The sequence below is a fragment of the Arachis ipaensis genome, chromosome B07, assembly GCF_000816755.2.
Source record: "Arachis ipaensis cultivar K30076 chromosome B07, Araip1.1, whole genome shotgun sequence".
Classification (NCBI taxonomy): domain Eukaryota; kingdom Viridiplantae; phylum Streptophyta; class Magnoliopsida; order Fabales; family Fabaceae; genus Arachis; species Arachis ipaensis.
In genome coordinates this window covers 51,806,619-51,827,836 of record NC_029791.2, presented here as the reverse complement: position 1 = coordinate 51,827,836, position 21,218 = coordinate 51,806,619, and the positions used below count along the sequence as shown (strand labels likewise).

Sequence of the window (21,218 nt, the reverse complement as noted above, 5' to 3'; positions counted from 1 at the left end):
GCTCTCGATAATTATGCCTGTGCCACTCCCAGTTTTGTTTGAGGAGCCATCTACATATAAATTCCATTCTATGGGGGTACCCGGGGTGTTAGTGTATTCTACGATGAAGTCAGCCAGGTACTGTGATTTAATAGCTGTCCGAGCTTTACATTTGAGGTCGAATTCGGATAACTCGACTGTCCATTGTAAGATTCTTCCAGCTAAGTCTGTTTTCTGTAAGATGCCTTTTATGGGCTGGTTGGTCCGAACTCTGATAGTGTGAGCTTGAAAGTATGGGCGGAGTCGTCGAGAAGTGAGTATAACGGCGTAGGCAAATTTTTCTATCTTTTGATAGTTTAATTCGGCCCCTTGTAGAGCCTTGCTGATGAAGTAAATAGGTTGTTGCCCACTTTCGTCTTCTCTGACTAGTGCTGAGGCTATTGCCCGACTTCCTACGGCGAGATATAATATAAATTCTTCACTTTCCCGTGGTCGGGTAAGGATGGGTGGTTGCCTCAAAAATTTCTTGAAATCTTGGAAGGCTTGTTCGCACTCTGGAGTCTATTCAAACCTCTTTCCCCACTTGCTCGCACTCTGTTGTCCATTCAAACATCTTTCCCTTCCTTAATGTTGCGTAAAAAGGGAGAGATCTTTTAGCTGATCCGGCTAGAAATCTGGATAGGGCTGCTAGTCTTCCGTTGAGCTGTTGTACCTCTTTGATGCAGGTTGGACTTTTCATGTTGAGTATAGCCTGGTATTTATCTAGGTTTACCTCAATTCCTCTTTGGGTGAGCATGAAGCCCAAGAATTTGCCAGCTTCTACCGCGAAGGTGCACTTGGCGGGGTTAAGTTGCATCCCATGCTTTCTTATGGTGTCTAACACTTTGGTGAGGTCGGATAACAACGATTCCTCACTTTGTGTGTTTTTACCAGCATGTCGTCTACATAAACCTCCATTTGTTTTCCGATGTGATCGGTGAAAACCTTATTCATTAGTCTCTGGTATGTAGCTCCTGCATTTTTTAGTCCGAAGGGCATGACTACATAGTAGTAGTTCGCTCTTGGGGTTAGGAACGAGGTCTTTTCTTGGTCGGGCAGATACATTAGAATTTCGTTGTATCCTAAATAAGCATCCATAAAGGAGAGGTTTGTATCTGAAAGAAGAATCCACTAGAGTGTCTATACTTGGGAGCAGGTAGGGGTCTTTTGGGCAGGCCTTATTGAGGTCAGTGTAATCGGTACACATTCGCCACTTTCCATTTGACTTCTTTACCAAGACGATGTTTGTAACGACCCAATTTTTAATATGTCTAGATCATACCAGAAACTGAGCGCTACCAATTTGTCTTCCTAATTATTATCTATTATTTATCATATGAGCCTGATTCGTTGTTAAAAATGTAGTTAATTTGCGGGGTATTTTTTTTGAAAACGTTTGGACTAATAAATGGAATCATTCATAATCAATTCACAACTGATAACAGATAAAACAGTTATAAACAACCACACATAAATACATCACAAGCAGTCAACAACATTCAGTGATCCGACTTTTATTTAAGTATAGACTTTTAGTTAGAACACCCCTAGATATAGCTAGATAATAACTATATACATATATATACATACAACATCCTAGGCCCTGACCTGTTCAAGAAGTCCCTAAGCTGGCGCCCAGGCTAGCCTAGACTCTATACTCACCTAGTCCCTCTAAACTACTAAAGCGAGGGAAAGTACGTTCTAGGTCTTCAAAACTCAAGTCAGGTGGAACATCACCAAAAGGTAGAACATCATCTGCTACTCCTCTGCACAATCAGACATTGCCATAGGACGTCTCTCTGGTACCTCATCAAGTAGCCACACAACAGGAGTCTCGTACACATTATTTAAGTTAACATTCGCATACAAACGGGGTGCAGACATTGGCTGGTCTCACAGTATATACATATAAAAAGAGAAAGATATTCACCCTAGACTCAGAAGACTGCCTAGAGCGGAATCCTTTCTACAAACGGTCGTCAGTGAACTACAGAGAGGAACTCTTGCTTCCATCTGAAGGGGGAAGGGAGAGAGAAGGGGTAAGAACTGGAGAGTTCTTAGTAGGGTCGGGGTTATTAGTTAAGTTCATTAATTATATGTTGTTTTGCAAACGAAGGGCAAAATGCAGAAAGCAGTAAATAGAAGATGAAGATAAATAGAGGAAATAAAGAAATAGAAAACAGAACACAAACAGAAGGATACAAAAAAATACAAAACAGACACAGAGAATAGAATACAAACAAGGAAAGCACCACAATCATAACAAAGGAAATGCACAACCAAGTATGATGCATGTCTGTTCTATGCAGGCCATGAGCTCACGTGTCGGTTTACACCCTGCAGCCCGACATTACCTAGGAACTAGTCCTAGATATGGCTTATTTTCTGTAGGTGAACTTCGGCCTACAGAAATAGCACTCCCGTAAGTGAACTTCGGCTTACAGGAATAGTCTAAACAAAACACAACAACTTTCTGTAGGTGAACTTCGGCCTACAGAAATAACACCTCTGTAAGTGAACTTCGACTTACAGAAATAGCGCCCCTGTAAGTGAACTTCGGCTTACAGGTATCACAACTCTCTGTAGGTGAACTTTGGCCTACAGGAGCAACACTCTGAGATACACAATTGATATTCACTGTAGGTGAACTTCGGCCTACAGGAATAACAACTTACTGTAGGTGAACTTGGGCCTACAGGACCTTTAGGGCCAACAGAAAAGCAACAGTTGAATATACAAATATCTCTGGAGTTGCCATAACGCAACAAATGACCTTTCAATAGGCCCTCTGCTTGTTCTTTATTCTCTTTATCATATTATCCTTTTCACTTTAAATTTTTACTCTGCTCTGATTACTCTTTTCTCTGTATCTCTTTACTTTTTATCCTGTTCTCTGTGTTTTCTTTACTCTGCTCTGATTTCTCTGCTTAACGTATGTATTTAAAGCTTATGTAAATTTCGGTATGAATAGTATGCCTATCCCAAGTATAGGTTCATTAAGTCTATACTGAAACAGTTTAACTTTTCATATAATACCAAACCCTAGTCGCAACTTAAGAACTAACTATGTTGCCCTAGTTCGTTCACTAATTTCTGTCTGTTTTTCTGTCAATGGTTTTCTGTCAATGGTACTTTACAGACTTTTCCTTGATTTTTATCTCTTCTTTAACTTTTTATCTTTCCTTTATCTTTGCCTCACTAATATGTTTTTACCACTCCTTAAGTGTTTTGTGAAGGTAATTATGAGATTCTGCGCTTAAAGTTGTCTTTCTAAAGCTTTTACAGAAAACTGCCTTTTTCGCATTATTTTATTATTTTATTAATATATTTTCGAAAATTACCCCACTTTAACTTTTAACCTTTAAAATTCACTTTTTACCACCAGTAACTTTTAATATTTCCACTTTAACCACCCTAACTTTCAGAAATTACCAAATAACCCCTCAAACACCAAAATAATTACAACCTTGCCCTTTTTAAGATCTAAAAGGTGTTCTTTATTGTTCTTCACCACACTCAAAGTGTTCTTCGTGTTCTTCATAAATTCTTCAGATTCTTTCTCTGTTTTTACCCGTTTTTCAGTCTTTTCAGCAACCAATTTTACCAAAATTCATAATAAATTCTCAGCCACTAAAACCCCATCTTTTCTACATGATTTTAACACAAATTGAACCCCAATTTAAGGCCTAGGGTTCGTTTTTCCAGCAGCCATAAAGAACATAATTTCAAAGTTGAATATCATCAAATTTCATCAAATTTCATCAAATTTTCACCAAAATTTCAACAAACTTTCACCAAGAATAACTCATATAAGCAATCAATTTCAAGCATAACCAAATCATATCATAATCACACAAATCAAAGACAATCAATCAAGATTAAATTCGTCAAACCCTACCTAGTTTTGCTACTCCTAATTCGGTTAAACTTTCAGGTGGTCCTTAAGCACTTTTTCCTCCTAAATCACATCAAGAACAACTTTAAATCTAAAAACTCTCAAATGACCAAATGTCACTCAGTATGTTAGGAAGAGATATCTCACCTTAGACTTGCTGGAAATTAACGTTTCTTGGCCCTCAAGTCAAATTAAGCATGATTCCTAAGGAAGAACATCAATAAAACACATGTTTTGCATGGTTTTCCTTGAAAACCGAATTGAAGAGGGAGGGAGACATCCATCTCACCTTATTTCCAGCCTTGATAAGTCACATGGTTATGTAGAGGAAGAAGAGAGGATCATTTTGGTGAAATCGGAGTTTTGATTTGAGTTTTGGTTCAGAATAAATCAAGCTTTGAAGATTAAGTGTTCATGAAGTTTTCTCTCTTTTCTCTCCTTTCAATTTCGGCCAAAGGGAGTAAATGACCATCCTTGGAGTGTCTTGGGGGTGTAAGGTGAGTTGTGATTGGTTGGCTTGGAGGTGGGTTAAAATAATATTAAAATATCTCAGGTGTATAACTACTAAAACTAGATGTATCGGAACACTCGTAAAAACATCTCTAAAAATTATTTTATGAGCTAATAGCATAAATGACTCTAGTAACATATTTATTATGAGAATAAAACATGTATAATGAGGCCTTAGCATTGCTAAAGTCATCAGAGAGTGCTGGTGCTAAGCTGCACCAGTAAACCGTAAACCCGGTTAAACCGATTTTCTGTTTTTAACTAAAACAGACCAGGTAACCTTATAATATCATTCAAGCATTTTATAATACTAATATATGATAATATTATACTATTATCTCTCTCCTCTCATGAATCGAGTCCGGTTCGTCAAACAAAGACTATTTACGAAAATCAGAATCAAAACTGCCAACCGATACGGTTCAAAAACTAGGTTCTTCGCGATTACGTTATCGAGCTTGCCTCGGAAAAGGTTCTAGCTTAAGGATGACATAATGACAATGAAGATTGAGATACTTGTTGATATAGAAGAGGTGTTCCCTTTACTGATCTTCTGGCGAAATCCGTGCCTTCGGAAAAGATCTCGCATACTCGAAAATCAGGGTTGTTACAATGTTGGCTAGCCACAATGGGTACTCGACCTCCTTTATGAACCCTACTGACAAACCCCAATTTGACGGTTTGTTTTGCATTGAATTTAGAGTATTTTGCTAACCTTTTGTCACATTTAGCCTAGGAGTTAGCATGATTTTGTTATCTCTCCCATATTTGTGCTTAAGTGTAAAAACATGCTTTTTAAGCCTTATCTTGAAAATGGCGCCGTTGCCGGGGATTTGCAATGGTGTTATGTTATTGGTTATTGTATATATGTGAATATTGTGAATATATTTGCCTTTTGCCTTTTTGTTAGCTCTTGCTAGTTTTAGGATTTAATTTTCTTGCTTCTTATTTGATTTTGTTTTCATTTTCTTCTTGCTATCATGAATTCTCACCTTGGCTATGAGTTTGGTTATCAACATGTTGTAGGAAATGAGGACTATAACGAAGATGTGTATCAAGAATGGGACAATCAAAGGTGGGAGGAGCCACATGCTTATGATCAATCCTCATGGCAACAACCCCCACCAAGGCACTATGAAGAAGAGCCATTCTATGATGCATACCAATCCAATGGCTATGGTGAATCACCTTGTGACTTCCAAGAACCACCACCATATGCCTATGACTCTCACCCTCAACATGAACCTCAACCATTCTCACAAGCCCTCTCATACCAAGCACCTTCCTATGATCCCTACCCCTCATATAACCAACCACCCCTACCATATTCTTATGACCATTATGAACAAGAGCCCTTAGAACCACCACCCTATCAAGATCACTACCGTGAACCACCTCAACCCTCACCATCTCCATACCTTTACCAAGAAGAACCACCTCCCTACCATGAACCCTCCCTCCAAAATAATGAACCTTCCTATTCACCCCAAGCCCCAATAGACGATCCTCTCACTTTGTTACTCCAAGGACAAGAAGCCATGAAGCGGGATACACTTGAGTTTGTGACCAATTTGACCAAGGTGGTGCACACTTTAGCCCACCAATGCTTGAATACTCAAGGTACCTCCGTGACCACATGTGAAAAGTCAAAAGAAGAGCAAAACATGAAGGAGAAATTGGAAAATTCGGTAGAAAAGGAGGAATCAAATTTTGTATTGGAGCAACTAGAGGAACCTATAATCATTGAAGAAGAGGAAGAAGTGGTTGAAGATTTAGGAGATGTTGAAAGTCCAAGGGAACGTAGCCTCATGGAGCACTCTTCCAAGGAGCTCGATATTGAAGTTGAAGAAGGTGCGCAACCTCTAAGGCATACCGTCGTTGGAGATTTGGAAGAGGCCTATCAAGAGATGGATTCAATCATGAATGAATTTCTCTCTACAATGGAATCCTCTCCCATTGGACATGGAGTTGAAAGTATAAAAGAGTGTGCACAACCTCCCATACCCTTGGTGAGCAATGAGAAAGAGAGCTACCAAGAGGAAAGCGTTGGCATGGTGTATATCGAAATTAGAGAATATGAAGAGGTTGACCAAGAAATGGATTTATTCATCAATGAATTTCTATCCAAAATTGAACCACCTCCCATGAGGCAAGAAATCAAAGTTCTTGAAGACAACACCAAGCTATGTGATAAAAGGGGAAAGGTTGAAATCAAGGAAGCTCGCAAAGGCGCCACCTATTAGAACATGGAAGTTCGCGCGGACGCGCACCTGCCGCGTCCGCGCCGATTTGCTGCTGCAATTGATTGAGCCAAACCCCAGAGAGTTAAGCCATTTCTGGGCTAGCTTTAGGCCCCAGGCTCAACCCGATCTGCGCGAGCGCATGCATCGCGCCAGCGCGCCATTTCACAATTCGTCAATGTATGCGGACGCGCACTTGCCGCGCGCGCGTCCTTGCGTGTTGCCACCAATCTGGGCCACGAACCCGAGAGTCGGGCGTGCCTCAAGCCCATTCTAAGCCTCAGGCGCAATCTCACGTCCGTGTGCGCGCACCGTACGCGCACGCGCCCCTGCCTCATATGCCACCCCACGTTAGCGCGCACTGCACGCCCGCGCATGAATCTCCCTTTTCCCCAATGTGCGCGGACGCGTACATACCGCATGCGCGCAGGTCTGATGCGCGACTCCCAGGCCATTCTCCAGAGAGTTAGGCCTGAGTTAGGCCAACTTTAAGCCCCCAGCCCAACTCCATGCACGCGTGCGCGCACGGTACGCGCACGCGTCCTTCCCTATTTTGCTCATCCCCGCTTAAGCGCGTTGTACGCGCACGCGTAGGGCCCACGTTCTCTCCATAGACGCGGACGCGCAAGGTACGCGCGCGCGCCGATTCAAAAATAGGGATAACCCTAGCTCGCGAAGCACACTGCGCAGTCGCGCACCCCAACCCCCTTTCTCTCTAACGTTCCATTTTCCCCTCTCACCATTCTTCACCTTCCTCCTCTCCTGACCGACCGACCTCCGGCGAGCGCTCCGACCACCATCGCCGCCGCCGCCATCACTGCCCTCCCCTCTTCTCCTTCCCCTTCTCTCTTACTTCTCTTACTCCTCTTTGTCTCCGTTCTTCTCCGCCTCTGTGCTCACCGCCGATCCCGCCCATCACCGCCGGCGACAATCACCGGCAACCCCTCTCTCTTTCTCCATCAACACTTTCCTCTTCACTCTCTCCATCTCTCAGCTCCCCTGCTCTACCTTCCCTCTGCCCTCAGTTTCTCCCCATCACCGTCCCTCCTCCCCTCCGGCCAAACCACCCCGCCAGCCGTCTTCACCGCTACCATTGACGGCGGTGCTAGGTTCTGCCTCTGCTGCCCCTGCCTTATCGTCGCCCCCCTTTCCATTCTCAGTCTTTCCCGGCTCCCAGGTTCCTGCTCCATTTCTGTTAATTCTTTTCTATTTTTCCTTTTCATTTGTTCATTATTATGGTCACCGAGACCGCCATTGAGGAGGCATTACATTGCCGACACATTCCGGATGACCTGTGTGCCCATCAGCAGGCTGAGATAGCCATCCATACCATGACTTTTGATTATAAGGCGCTTCGGCGCGTGATTGGGATACCGGTCGCTTCATGGGTTATGGACGCAGGCAACACCAAGCCAAAGGGGATGTTATTCACTCATTTGACTAGGGAGGCCAGGACTTGGCAGATGATCTTCGCCCACTACGTCCTGCCTACCACCCACTTTTCTGAGATCCCCATGGAGATGCTTCTGCTGATCGGGTGTGTTATGGAGGGGAAGGATGTCTCCTTCCCTAGACTTATCCGACAGTGCATGTGGCGGGCGCATATTCGTGGCCTACTTCCATTTCCTACATTGGTCACGAGCATGGCGGCCTTAGCTGATGTCCCGTGGTCAGATGATGATGTGCGACCACCACCAGTTGATGCAGATAACAGGGAGGTTACTATCCCCTGGGGTGTTTGGGTGCACGAGAAGCCACCTGCTAGACGCCGCTCTCGGGCTAGAGCTGTCATAGGGACACCCTCACCACCAGCCCCTACAGCTGGCCCATCATCTTCTACGACCGCAGCTCCTTCACCACCTACAGGCCCTCCAGCAGCACCTGAGCCTACCTATCTCCTGGTCCAGTGTCTCTTCCGGTTCTTGGAGCGCGAAAGGCTTCATGTCAGACGCCGACTGGATCGGATGGATCAGGCACTCATCTCCCTTGGCGCTGAGTTACCTCCGCTTCCCGATTCTCCGGCCTCCGATGCGCTGGATCATCAGGAGGAGGACGCGGAGGCGCCGGCTTAGCAGGATGCCCCTGACACTACAGAGCCGCCATAGACTCAGGAGGAGCCGGTCCAACAGCCACAGTCAGAGCCAGAGCCTATCGTTGTACCTCCCACTGATCCTCCGGTTTAGCATCGAGGACGATGCTTGATTTTAAGTGTGGAGAGGGCACCGGTAGCATTATCTGGGAACCGGTGAACTTTTCAGCCTAGTTATCCTATTTTGCACATCTTTGTATATATTGTGATGCCATTTCTAGTTTGCTTTGGGTACTTTTATTGCTTATTTTGGATTTTAGATATTTTGATGCTTTTGGATATTTTTAGATGTTTTGGATGATAGATTCCGTACTTTTAGTTGGATTCTTCTTTATACATTTTGTTTATCTTTGTTTTTAGTTTGTAGTTGTGATTAGAAATCATACTTTGGATTGCAAATATTTAGTCACCCTTTTGCATAAAATATTGGTTCTAAGTGAAAAAGGAAAGGGTGAACTAAGAAAATTTTTGAACTTTTCAATCACAACAATGCTTCGTTCTCGTATTTAGTTTGAAAGAAGAAAAAGAAAAAAATATATATATATATAAAAAATGATGATGAAAAGAAAAGAAAAAAAAATGTATATAGAAAAAGAAAAAAAGAAAAAAAGAAAGAAAAGAGAAAAGCAATAAAGGGGACAAAATGCCCCAAAGTGAAGCTCAATAAGAGTCAATGCATAAGTGTTGTGAAATGAAAAGAAAATGCATGAGTATGTAAGAAAAAAAAAAGGGTGAAAAATGGGTAGTTAGAATAGCTCGCATTTGTATAGGTCATTAAATAGGTTAGGTGGGAAGGTCTATGCTAATCGAAGATTCAATTCCTAGTCCACTTGACCATAAATGATCCTACCTTGACCCTAACCCCATTACAACCTAAATAAAAGACCTCATGATGAATGTATGCATGCATCGAATAAGTGTTGATTGTTAGAAGAAAATCAAATTTTGGAGGATTATTGTTGGTTTAGAGACTATACTTCAACGAGAATTCATTTGTGAAATTCTAAACCGTCAAAAATCCGTTCGTCACCTACCTCGAGTAAGGCTTGTGCCTGCTCTTCCACAGCTTGGGATCTTTCTGGGCCAAGCTTCCTATGCTTTTGTTGCACTGGCCGAGATCCAGGATATACTGCCAGTTTATGGCACATTAGCTCGGGATCTATGTCGGGCATGTCTGCGACCTTCCACGCAAAGAGATCGGAATTATCCTTTAGGAACTGTATCAGTGGCTCCTTTAAGTCTCCCTTTAAGGTTGCCCCTATATTTGTTATTTTATCCCGGGCATCCCCGATCTGAACTTCTTCGGTCTCACCTTCAGGTTGTGGATGAAGTTCTTCGCGAGCTCGAACTCTCTCGGGTTCAATGGTGTTGGTTTCTTTTCCTCCGGGGTTACCTTTAAGGTTCAGACTTTCGTTGTAACAGCGTCGCGTGAGTTTTTGGTCTCCTTTTATGGTGGCGATTCCTTCTGGCATTGAGAACTTCATGCAGAGATGTGGAGTGGAGACCACCACGGCAAGTTGGTTTAGCGTTGTCCGACCTATTAGGGCGTTGTAAGCTAAGCTTACGTCAACTACGATGTAATCTATGCTTAGCATCCTAGATCGATATCCCTTTCCAAAGGTTGTGTAGAGTGGGATGTACCCGAGTGGCTGAATTGGGGTGTCTCTGAGCCCGAATATGCTATTTGGATATACTCTAAGCTCCTTTTCTTGTAGTTCGATCTTGTCAAAGGCAGATTTGAACAGTATATCTGCCGAGCTTCCTAGGTCGACCAACGTTCGGTGGAGATTGGCATTAGCTAATATAATTGTAATGACTATCGGGTCGTCGTGTCCAGAGATTATGCCCGCGGCGTCTTCTTGAGTGAAGGTGATAGTGGGGGGGTCAGGTAACTTAGCGTAGTCTCCGACGTGGTACACCTCTTTAAGGTGCCTTTTACAAGATGACTTGGAGATCCCTGCTCCCGTGAATCCTCCGTTGATCATATGAATGTGTCTTTCAGGGGTGTGAGGGTGATGCACCACTATTTTATGGTGCATCTTGTGCTTAATTGAGTAGATTTTATCCACTATTCTCACATTTATTCATAGAATCTGCATGTTTTGCACTTTCCTTCCTAATTTTGTGCTATGATTGATAACATGCTTCTTTGGCCTTTAATTCACTATTTTTAAACCTCTCTTATTACCATTCGATGCCTTGATGTGTTTGCTAGTGATTTCAGATTGAAAAGGGCTAGGAATGGATCAAAGGAGTGAAGAGAAAGCATGCAAAGTAGAGAAATCATGAAAAGCCAAGGATTTGGGATGCACCTATGGACGCGCGCACACACAGAACGCGTGCGCGTGGATTGCACAAATGGCCCAAGGACGCATACGCGTGCTGTACACGTACGCGTCGATGCCCATGCTGACACCCTTAATGAAATCGCACCTAGCAATTTCAGGGAGGCTTCTGGCCCAGTTTTGAAGCCCATCTTTGGCGGAAAAAGCCTAAAAAGACCAAGGATTGAAGGGGGGAAGGGATCCATCATTGATAGAATCAATTATTCACAAAATTAGTAGGTTTTAGATGTAGTTTTTAGAGAGTAAAGCTCTCTCTTCTCTCTAGGCTTTAGCATTCCTAGTTTTATGCTTTTAAGTTGGATATTGAAAGACTTACTACCTCCGTTGAAGTCTTTATCATTCTAGTTTGTTTTCTATTTCCTTATTCTTTTAATCCCCGTTTACTTTGTTCAGAGTTACATATGGATATCTTTAATTTTGGAATTTATTAATGCAAGAGTATTTTTCTATTTAATTTCTTTATTTGCTTGATTATCTCAACTAAATTCCAAAATTATCATGTCTTCTTTCTACTGCATTTACATGTATGCGAAATTGGCATCCATGTCAATGGAGTAGGCTTCCAACTTGGCTTGGGAGTTGATTAATATTTAATAGGAGACCCTTGAGTTGGAAGACTCAAGAGTTAAATTGTAATTTGAAGTTGTTGGCTGGCTCTCTACTCACTAACGCTAATCCTTCCCAAGGGAGAGGATTAGGACTTGTGAATTAGAGTTAGCTCAACTACTTGACTTTCCTTCATTCGTTGAGGGTTAACTAAGTAGAAATAACAACCTATTACCATTGATCTTGGGGAATCCAACAAGGATAGAACTTCCGATGAATCTTCTCCTAGCCAAAGCTTTTATTTTAATTACATAAAATCTCTTGTTAATTTTCCTTGCTTTAATTTATAATTATTTACTTTTCCATTCCTCATTCCAAAATTTCTCAGAAAATCTCATAACCAATAATAAATACACTTCCCTACAATTCCTTGAGAGACGACCCGAGGTTTGAATACTTCGGTTTATTTTTAAGGGGTTTGTTACTTGTGACAACCAAATGTTTGTACGAAAGGATTTTTGTTGGTTTAGAAGCTATACTTTCAACGAGAACTTATTGTGAAATTCTTTACCACACAAAAAAATCCGATCATCAAAATGGCGCCGTTGTCGGGGAATTGCAAACGTGTGCTTTATTATTGGTTATTGTAAATATTTGCTTTTTGCTTGTTTGCTAGTTTTTGTTAGTTTTAGGACTTAGTTGCTTATTTTTATTAGTTTTTGTTTTTATTTGCTACTATGAATTCTCACCCCTTTGGCTATGAGTTTGGTTCAAACTATGTTGCAGGGAAAGAAGATTACAATGAGAACATGCATCAAGGTTGGGACAATCAAAGATGGGAGGTGCCACAAGGATTTGATCAACCCTCTTGGCAATAACCCCCTCCAATGTGTTACAAGCAACAACCATTCTATGATGCATATCAAGACAATGGTTATGGTGGACCTTTTCGTGACAATCAACACCCACCACGCTATACCTATGAGCCCCCTCCTCCACATAATTTCAAACCACCATGCTCACAAGCCCCTTACCACCAAACACCACCCTATGACCCTAATCCTTATCCACCATACCAACCACCTTATGAGCCATATGAACTATTCCGAGGGTTACCTGAAACTGGAGGTCAATCTCGGTCGATATCTTCTGTACTGGTCGGTGCCGACGTGTCCGGCTGGTAAGTGGTGGCCGGAGCTATCGTGTCCGACCTGTTGACTGGCTGTACTGCTGATGCTTGGTCACCGGAGGGTGGGGGGTACCTGCAAGAGACTCCGATGCTTAAGTTATCACGGGTATTAAGCAGGTTTTTAGTAGAATCAGAGTATGAGTTATACCTGGGTGCTCCAGTGTATTTATAGTAGTGTGGGCTGACCTTTCTGATAAGATAAGTTAGTTATCTTATCTTATCTTATCTTATTTGAGTGAAGTCAGCTTATCTTCAAGGGAACCGCCTTTATCTCTATAGGCTTGGATTGCCTTTGGATTTGGGTCGTGTTCCTCTATTTGGGCCCTTTATTGGGCTTTCCTGTCGATTTGGCCGACCTCTTTGAGAAGAGGTCAGGTAGTCTGACCTGAAGAGGTCGGTCACTTTGTCGCCAATCATCCCAGGTCGGATAGCTCGACCCAGGGTATAAACAGTACCCCTGCTTGAGCTCGGTCTTTTTGTTGAGGTCGAGTCTTTGACTTCGGTCCTTCTTTGGCGAAGCCGAACTCAAACATTTTGTCGATTCCTTTCTTTGTAGATCCTTTTTTGAATGTGGAACATTTTCCTTTAAAGGCGCGCGCTTTTATATCGGCGCTTTGGAAACATGCGAGGGTTTAATACCCTCATTAATTGACTTCAAATGCCCCGTTTCCCTTGGTTTTATTTTGAATTTTGCCATCAGAAACGGTTTCTCTTGTTCCTCTTCGTAACTTCTCCCTTTACTCTCTCATTTTCTGTTTTTCCTTAGAGTTTCACAGTTTCTTCCTGCGACGCCTGCTCTTCTACCACTTCCTGTGGGAAAGGAGTGATTCTGGGTTTCTCCTTCTGTCTTCTTCCGGTGAATTTTTTCCGTTCGAAGGGTGGCTCTGTCGTTTCTTTGCTCTTCAGCTTTCTTTCGAGGTTTTCTTCTATTTTCCAGGTTCGATTTTTCCTCCTCTGTCATTTTTATGCCTGAGTTTGATTTTTTCTTGGAGAAAGTTTGGATCTTTTTGCTTTTACTGCACCTGATTTGTTGTGTATTCTGGATTTTCTTCGTATTTTTTGCCTTTCCTGTTGCTTGATGCTTTTAGGGTTTTTTTGCATGTTGTCGCCATTTTTGCTTGTGCTTCTGATGATGTTTTTTGCTTGGTTCAAAAAGGTTGTGTTTTTGACGATTCTCTGTTTGGCATGTTTGGTGTTGTCGAAGCTTTTTGCTGATAGACTGTAAAAAAACAGTGGCTTTGACTTTTTGTACTTTTTTGTGTTTTGTCTTTTCTCCTATGAAAATGCTTGCTGTTTGAATTCTTCTTTTCTTGTTTGGGGGATGCCGAGACGTAAGCTGTAGATTTTTCCTGAAACCTTGCTTTGTTACTGCCTCCAAAGGATGCCCCAGGACTTTGGTTTGAGTTTTGGGGTTTTCCTTTTCTATTTGTTCTTCTGTATATTAGTCGAGTTATTTTGCCTCTTGTCCGAGATGTTTTTTGGTAATCCCATCTTCTTTTCTTTATTGTAGGATTAGTTGGCCTCATGTCTTCTCGCAATAACATTGTAGAGATGTCTTCTAAAGTTCCCGAGGGGATGTCTGAATGGCTGGACTCCCTTGTCTTGATGTGTGTCTCTGTGGTGGATGCTGATTTTTGTGTAGAGCTGAGGAAACGTCATAGGATTTGTGGTAGCGGCGCCCGAGAGAGGGATTATGAGCTTGTAGCGCCCGATTCTGATGAGAGGATTTGTTTTCCTACTTCGGTCGAGGGGGAGCGTCCCTTTTTCTATGCCTATGAGTATTTCTTCAGCGAGTTGGACATTACCTTTTCCTTTACTGCTTTCGAAACCGATTTGTTGTGGACTTGTAATATTGCTCCATCCCAGCTTCATCCGAATTCCTGGGGTTTTATCAAGATTTTCCAGCTGCTTTGCCGAGAGTTAGGCATAACACCTTCTCAGGCTCTTTTTCTCTATCTTTTTGTATCTGCCAATCCCGGAGGGTCTGCCAAAAAGAAAGCTTCCTGGGTTTCTTTCAGGTCGGCCCAAGGGCATAAAGTTTTTGCCATGTATGATGAATCTTTTAAAGATTTTAAGAATTATTTCTTCCGATTTCGTGTTGTTGAGGGAGCCCGCCCCTTTTTTCTTGATGAAAATGATGAGCCTTCCTTTTCTCTGGAATGGCAAAAGAATGTGAGAGTGTCTCGCTATACCTGGGAGATGCTTGACGAGGTTGAACGAACTTTTGTAGTTGTTCTCGAAGATTTATGGGGGAAACCACCCCATCTTGATACAAAAAGGTTTTTGAGTGACCCGTCTTTGGTTCAAACTGTTTTAGGTACTGTCCGACTTGTTTACATACTTGCTTTTTAGTTTTACTTCTTCTTTTATAACCCATTGCTGTGGTTGATTCTGCTTTTTCAGAGATGTTGAAGAACAACAATTCTATGCAGGCCTACAAAAAAGCGAAGAAGGCTGCTGCTGCTCAAAATCTCTCGGCCAAGACGGCAGGAGAGGGGTCTTCGCAAGTTCAAGTGAAGCCACCCGTAGCGAGCTCTCCTGGGCCGAGGAAGGTGGTTCCCACTCCTCGGGTTCGCCTGGCCGAGCCTCCACAGTCTTTCGCTTCTACCTCTGGTGCTCCTCCCAATAAGAAACAAAAAACAATTGAGCCTTTCAACCTTGATGCCCCTGACTTTGACGCGGTCGAGTTCGTAGATCAGCAGATCGGTCCTTACGGTGTCCTTCCTATGGATGATGTATCACTCCTTCGTCATTTGGACTTTATAACTCGGAGTAGTGTAAAAATGGCACATATGGGAGCTGCCTTGTACCGAACGGCTCAGAATCTTCCTCTCCATGCCACCAAAGCCTTCATGGAGGAGGCCAAACAGGAATTCGATCGAATGAAGGGCTTGAAAGAGGAGCTTGAGATGAAGGTGGCCAAACTGGAGAAGGATCTGGAGAATGAGAAGGCAAGTTCTCTTGCTCTGGCGACTTCTGTGCGGTTGGCTGAGGACACGGCATTGAGGCATAAGGACAGTTATGTTACATCTTATCAGGAGGTGGTGCGTCTGAGGGAGGAGCTGGAGTCTGCCCGAGTTGATTATTCCGAGCTCCAGGGGCATCTCGTTGGCAGTGTGAATGCTGCTTATGAGAATCTAAAGGACCAGGTCCGAATTATTGCTCCCGAGGCTGACCTGACTATTTTTAGCTTGGACAATATTGTGAGGGATGGAAAAATTATTCCCGACGACCAAGATGACAATGATGTCGAACCTCCCTCTTCGCCTGCTGTTAAAGTGTCGACCTCTATAGTTCCTCCCACTGGGATTGCTCGTCCAGAATTAGATCCTGATTGTCAAATTCTGAACAGGGACGATGGTACGGTGGATGCAGTGCCTCTCCAAACTCGCCCTCCTTCACCCCAGACTGATGCCATTGAGAAGGCTCCCAATCTTAACTAATCTTTCTTGGATGTTTGTGTAGATAGCCCGACTTGTGGGCTTTTTAAACTCTTTGTTTCTGTAATTTGAATATTTTGCTGACTGTTGATACTCCTTCCGGTTGCTTGTTCAGCAACTTTTGATTTTTGAAAAAACAACAAGTAGCTTTCAAGCTTTTGGGCTCGACCCTGAAGCTAGTTTATAATATTGTATTTTATATCATGCTTGTTTGCACTTGTCTTGGCACTTTTCTGGGTTTTGAGGATGCTGAAACCTTGCTGCTCGGCCTTTTTTAATTGCTTTTGTGCTTATTGCTCGTAGCTTGGATCCCACTTGTATTTCGGTTTTCTGGCTCTTACTAGCAATCCATAACCGATTTCTTTTCGTTGGTCCTTTTTCCAGTTATTTTTGTAGTCCTCTTTTTTGGACCTTTGTCAAGTCTCTTTTAGGGACTACTCTATAACTTGTTGGTTGTAGGAGACTGTCTTCTTTGCGTCGTCCTTTTCCATGTTACTTTTGTAATCCTCTTTCTTGGACCTTTGTCAGGTCTCTTTTAGGGATTACTTTTATAACTTGTTTATAGGAGGTCGACTTCTTCATGTCGTCCTCTTTTAAGTTATTTTTGTAATCCTCTTTCTTGGACCTTTGTCAGGTCTCTTTCAGGGATTACTTTTACACTACAACAAACAAGGCTTTTCGCAACGGTCAAAAACCGTTGCCATAGATTGAAAAACCGTTCCCAAAACTTTAGGCAATGCTTTGGCAACGGTTTTTGACCTGTGGTATATGCGGCCGTTACCAATGCTCAAAGGCAACGGTTTTTTACCTAAGGCAACGGTAACAGAAAAACCGTTGCCACAGTTAGTGCCTAAGACAACGGTTTTGACGAAAAATTTTAAACAACGGTTTTGATCCGTTACTCAATAAGCAACGGTTTCGAACCGTTCCTATTAACATGACAACGGTTTGAAACCGTAACTGGATAGGCAACGGTTTTAAACTGTTGTCGTTTTATTATTCACATAGCCAACGGTTTTAAACCGTTACCGTTGGTGCCAGGTTTCGGCAACGGTTTTTGAACCGTTGCCAGTTTATAGCCATCTATGACAACGGTTTTAAAGTGTTACAGTTGATGTCATTTTCGGCAACGATTTTAATACCATTGCCATTTTATAGTGATCTAAAACAACGGTTTTAAAGCGTTACCTTTAGAGTCGCATTTTGGCAACGGTTTTATTATGTAGTCATCTTTGACAACGGTTTTAACACCATTGTCTTTTGTAACTATTGATAACGATTTTTTTGTGATATATAATTTTTTATTTACAATAGTTTTCTCGTGAATTAAATTAATTTCAGTTTTTTTTTAATTGTTTAGTGTCAATAAATATTCTAAACTATTTGAATTAAGTCACTAAAAAAATAATTGAATATTTCCCATCAAATTTAACTTATAAAAATTGTTGTAAGATCCACAATATCATCTAAGTTTGCAAAAAATATAATAACAAAAGAGAGAGTTGAAATAGCTAAGTAGCAAATAGTCATCATGTCCACAAGTTCATGACTTTTACCCTATAACATTTGCTTTTAAAAATTTGACCTTAATCAAGTTCGATTTCCCCTTCAACATAGTTTTCCTGTAAACATAAAAAAAAATCAAATATAAAACTACACATCTTTAAGATATGATAACATATAGAAACTTTAACAACAAATAATACCTCTTCATGCGCATCATTATTGTTCGGATTCCCTAAAGTGCTTCCTAATTGAGCAGCTAACATGTCAAGGTCCACTCCTGAGCTTTTTTGTTGCAGCATCATCTTAACAAGCGATTTTAGTTCATCTACTTCTTTTTGCATCACATCAACCTTATTCTCTGATGTTGCTTTCTCAGTTGCATGTTTCTGCTTAAGGGTGGCAATTTCCTCATTTTTCTTCAACAAAGTTGGTGTGGTTACTCTTCCGTGATATCGCACTCTCCCTGCCTTCTCTTTCCCAAATATGGATTGGAAAGCTCTAATTGCTGATTCTTTAGACTTTTTATTCTCAGCTTGCAAATGTGCCTATATTAATGTGAAGAAAAATAATAGTAATAAAATAAGAGTAAATACACAATTGGACTAAAGGCATATATCATTTGACAACATCGAAACAAATAGAAGAGATTAAAAATAATGTCAAGATTCTTTAACTCAACGCAAGCATAAAAATAACCACAAGTGATGGACAAATTCCCAAGACACAAGATGAAGAGACAAATGGACCATTATATCAAAGAAACTAGGAGGAAATATTCTTTCCAATTGGCACAGAATCTCTCTAATATCTACTTCCAAATGCTCTATTGTATCATTTTCAACAACTTTTTGGCACAAGGAACGAAAGAATGAACCTAGATAAATTAAAGGGCCAGCTACTTGATTCTGCATTATGCATTTTATAGCTACTTGCAACAAATAATGCAACATAAAATGAGCATCATGACTTTTGTAGCCTGATATCTTTTTCTCAGCAACATGAACACACCGAGAAATATTTGAGGCACTACCAGATGGCAATTTTACTGACTTCAAAATATTACAAAAAATGGTTTTTTCTTGATTAGTAAGGTTAAAACAAGCCTTAGCAATTTTTGCTTTCTTGCCACCATCTATCTCCTTTGGTTGAAGTTTTTTTCTTATGCCCATATCTTTGAGATCGTAACGAGCATTTGCATGATCTTTGGACTTTCCTGGAATATCTAATAAAGTTCCAATTATGTTATCACATATGTTTTTCTCGATGTGCATAACATCAAGACAATGGCGCAATGTATTTTGCTTCTAATATGGCAACTCAAAGAAAATGGACCTTTTCTTCCATGGACCATCAATTTTATTTTTTTGCTTTTTTCCAAATACATTTTCAAAATCTTTCAAATCTTCAAAAATTTGTTCCCCATCTAATAAAGCTGGTGAAGACCTCAATTCAACATCGCCATTGAAAGATCTTTTGTCCATCCTATATGGATGATCCATAGCCAAAAATTTACGGTGATCCATGTAGCACATCTTCCGGCTATGTTTTAAATAACAAGATTAGGTGTCATAATTACAGCAAGGACATGCTAACTTTCCCTTTGTGCTCCAACCGGATAACATAGCATAAGCTGGAAAGTCACTTATGGTCCATAAAAGTGCTGCATGTAGTTAAAAAGTTTGATTCTTTGAAGTATCATATGTTTCCACTCCAACTTCCCATAAAACCTTCAACTCTTCAATTAATGGCTGAAGATACACATCAATGCTTTTTCCAGGCGAACATGGTCCAGGGATGAGCAAGGACATCATGACATACTCTGGTTTCATGCAACACCATGGAGGAAGATTGTATGCAACCAAAACTACCGGCCATGTACTATGGGAGAAGCTCATGGTTCTAAATGGATTAAATCCATCGCTAGCTAGCCCTAATCTTATGTTACGAGATTCTTTAGCAAAATCGGGATGAAGCCTGTCAAAGTCTTTCCATGATTGGCCATCAGCTGGGTGTCTTAACTTTCCATCCTTTGAACGATGTTCATCGTGCCACCTTAATGATTCAGCTATTTTGGAACACAGGAACAGCTTCTTAAGCCTTGGAATCAAGGGAAAATGCCTCAAAACCTTTGCAGGCACAGGTTTTTTCTTCAACTTATCAACTTCTATATCTACCTCAACATTTTCTATGTACCTAGAAGCTCCATAAATTGGACAAAATTTATCATCTTCATATGTATCCCGGAACAGAACACAATCGTTGGGACAAGCATGAATTTTATTATAACCAAGTCCTAAATCTTTTACCATGGCCTTGATTTTATTGAAAGAATCAGGAATATTCAAATGAGGAATCGCTTCTTTTAGTAATTCAAGTAGAGCAGTAAAGGATGCGTTGCTCCAACCATTAAGAGTCTTCAACAAATACAATCGGATAACGAATGATAATGTCGAAAATTTTTTACAGCCAGGATATAACTCTTGTTTTCCTTCTTCAAGCAAGTTATAAAACTTTTTTGCATCTTCGTTTGGCCTATCAGCATCTTTATCTCCTTCAAGCACATGCCGAAACGTCCCGTTTAGCAGCCCATGAATGTCGTCGACAAATCCTTCATGGACTTCACTCTCATCGGATTCACTATCCATGTGACTTATCCTTTCGCCGTGATGAACCCACACAGTGTAACCTTTTTGAAATTCCTTACTTATTAAATGATCATAAACTTCATCCCTTCGCCCCCAACTAAAGTTATTACATATAGAACAAGGACAAAGAATTTCCTGTCCTTGTGGTCTACCTCTAGAAAAGGCAAAATCCAAAAATGAATTAACACCATGTTGGTAACCCTCAGTATGTCTTGGTAAACTAGTCCACCCTTTGTCCATTACTTTGTCAACTAAAATAAAAGAACACGGGCATATGTTTTAGACTAACTATAAGTGATTTTTTCTAATCAAGAGCTTATTGCTTCTAAAAAATTTCTAGAAGTCAACCACACATGTTCGAAAGAGAACATCTCAACCAATCAAGAGACTAACAGTTTGTATCTAACAAACTATGCAAAGAAGCTTAAGCAAACAATTAATCAGTAAATATTCTTAACAATTAAATGTTCAAATAAATTTAAAAAGATAATATATTAAATGATTTACCTGTAGTGTAGCTCAATGTCTAAGGTAATCACAGCTACAGAGAGATCCGCTATTTGATTCTCTTTTTCTGGTTTTAAAGAGACAAACTAAAACAGCAACAAAAAATAAAAATATAAGTAATTCATAACCAGATTTTTTAACAAAAAATTAACTTTTAAAACCAGTTTTTAGAAATCTTATTTTCAAAAGTGATATATAACTAAAAAATCAAACAATAGAATTATCAATTAGCAGAATAATATTATCATTACTCTTTAAATTTTAGTTCACAAACTAACACATCGTAAT

General features: G+C 40.9%; 2 protein-coding genes across 2 annotated transcripts; both read right to left on the bottom strand.

The window, feature by feature from the left end:
* Positions 8,812-10,737, bottom strand: LOC107607200. The gene is made up of 3 exons (XM_016309175.1): positions 10,290-10,737; positions 9,787-10,145; positions 8,812-8,922 (listed from the first exon to the last, which is right to left on the bottom strand). Exons 1-3 carry the CDS (start codon positions 10,735-10,737, stop codon positions 8,812-8,814), a joined length of 918 nt encoding a protein of 305 aa, XP_016164661.1.
* On the bottom strand, positions 19,449-20,663 carry LOC110265062. The gene has a single exon (XM_021107813.1). It carries the CDS (start codon positions 20,661-20,663, stop codon positions 19,449-19,451), a length of 1,215 nt encoding a protein of 404 aa, XP_020963472.1.

Coding starts and splice junctions, on each gene's coding strand:
- LOC110265062 (XM_021107813.1), bottom strand. CDS start 20,663: ATGGACAAAGGGTGGACTAGTTTACCAAGACATACTGAGGGTTACCAA.
- LOC107607200 (XM_016309175.1), bottom strand. CDS start 10,737: ATGATCAACGGAGGATTCACGGGAGCAGGGATCTCCAAGTCATCTTGT. Junction 10,146..10,289: donor AGCTTACAACGCCCTAATAG/GTCGGACAACGC, acceptor TGAACCTTAAAG/GTAACCCCGGAGGAAAAGAA. Junction 8,923..9,786: donor AGGCACAAGCCTTACTCGAG/GTAGGTGACGAA, acceptor TAGGATAACTAG/GCTGAAAAGTTCACCGGTTC.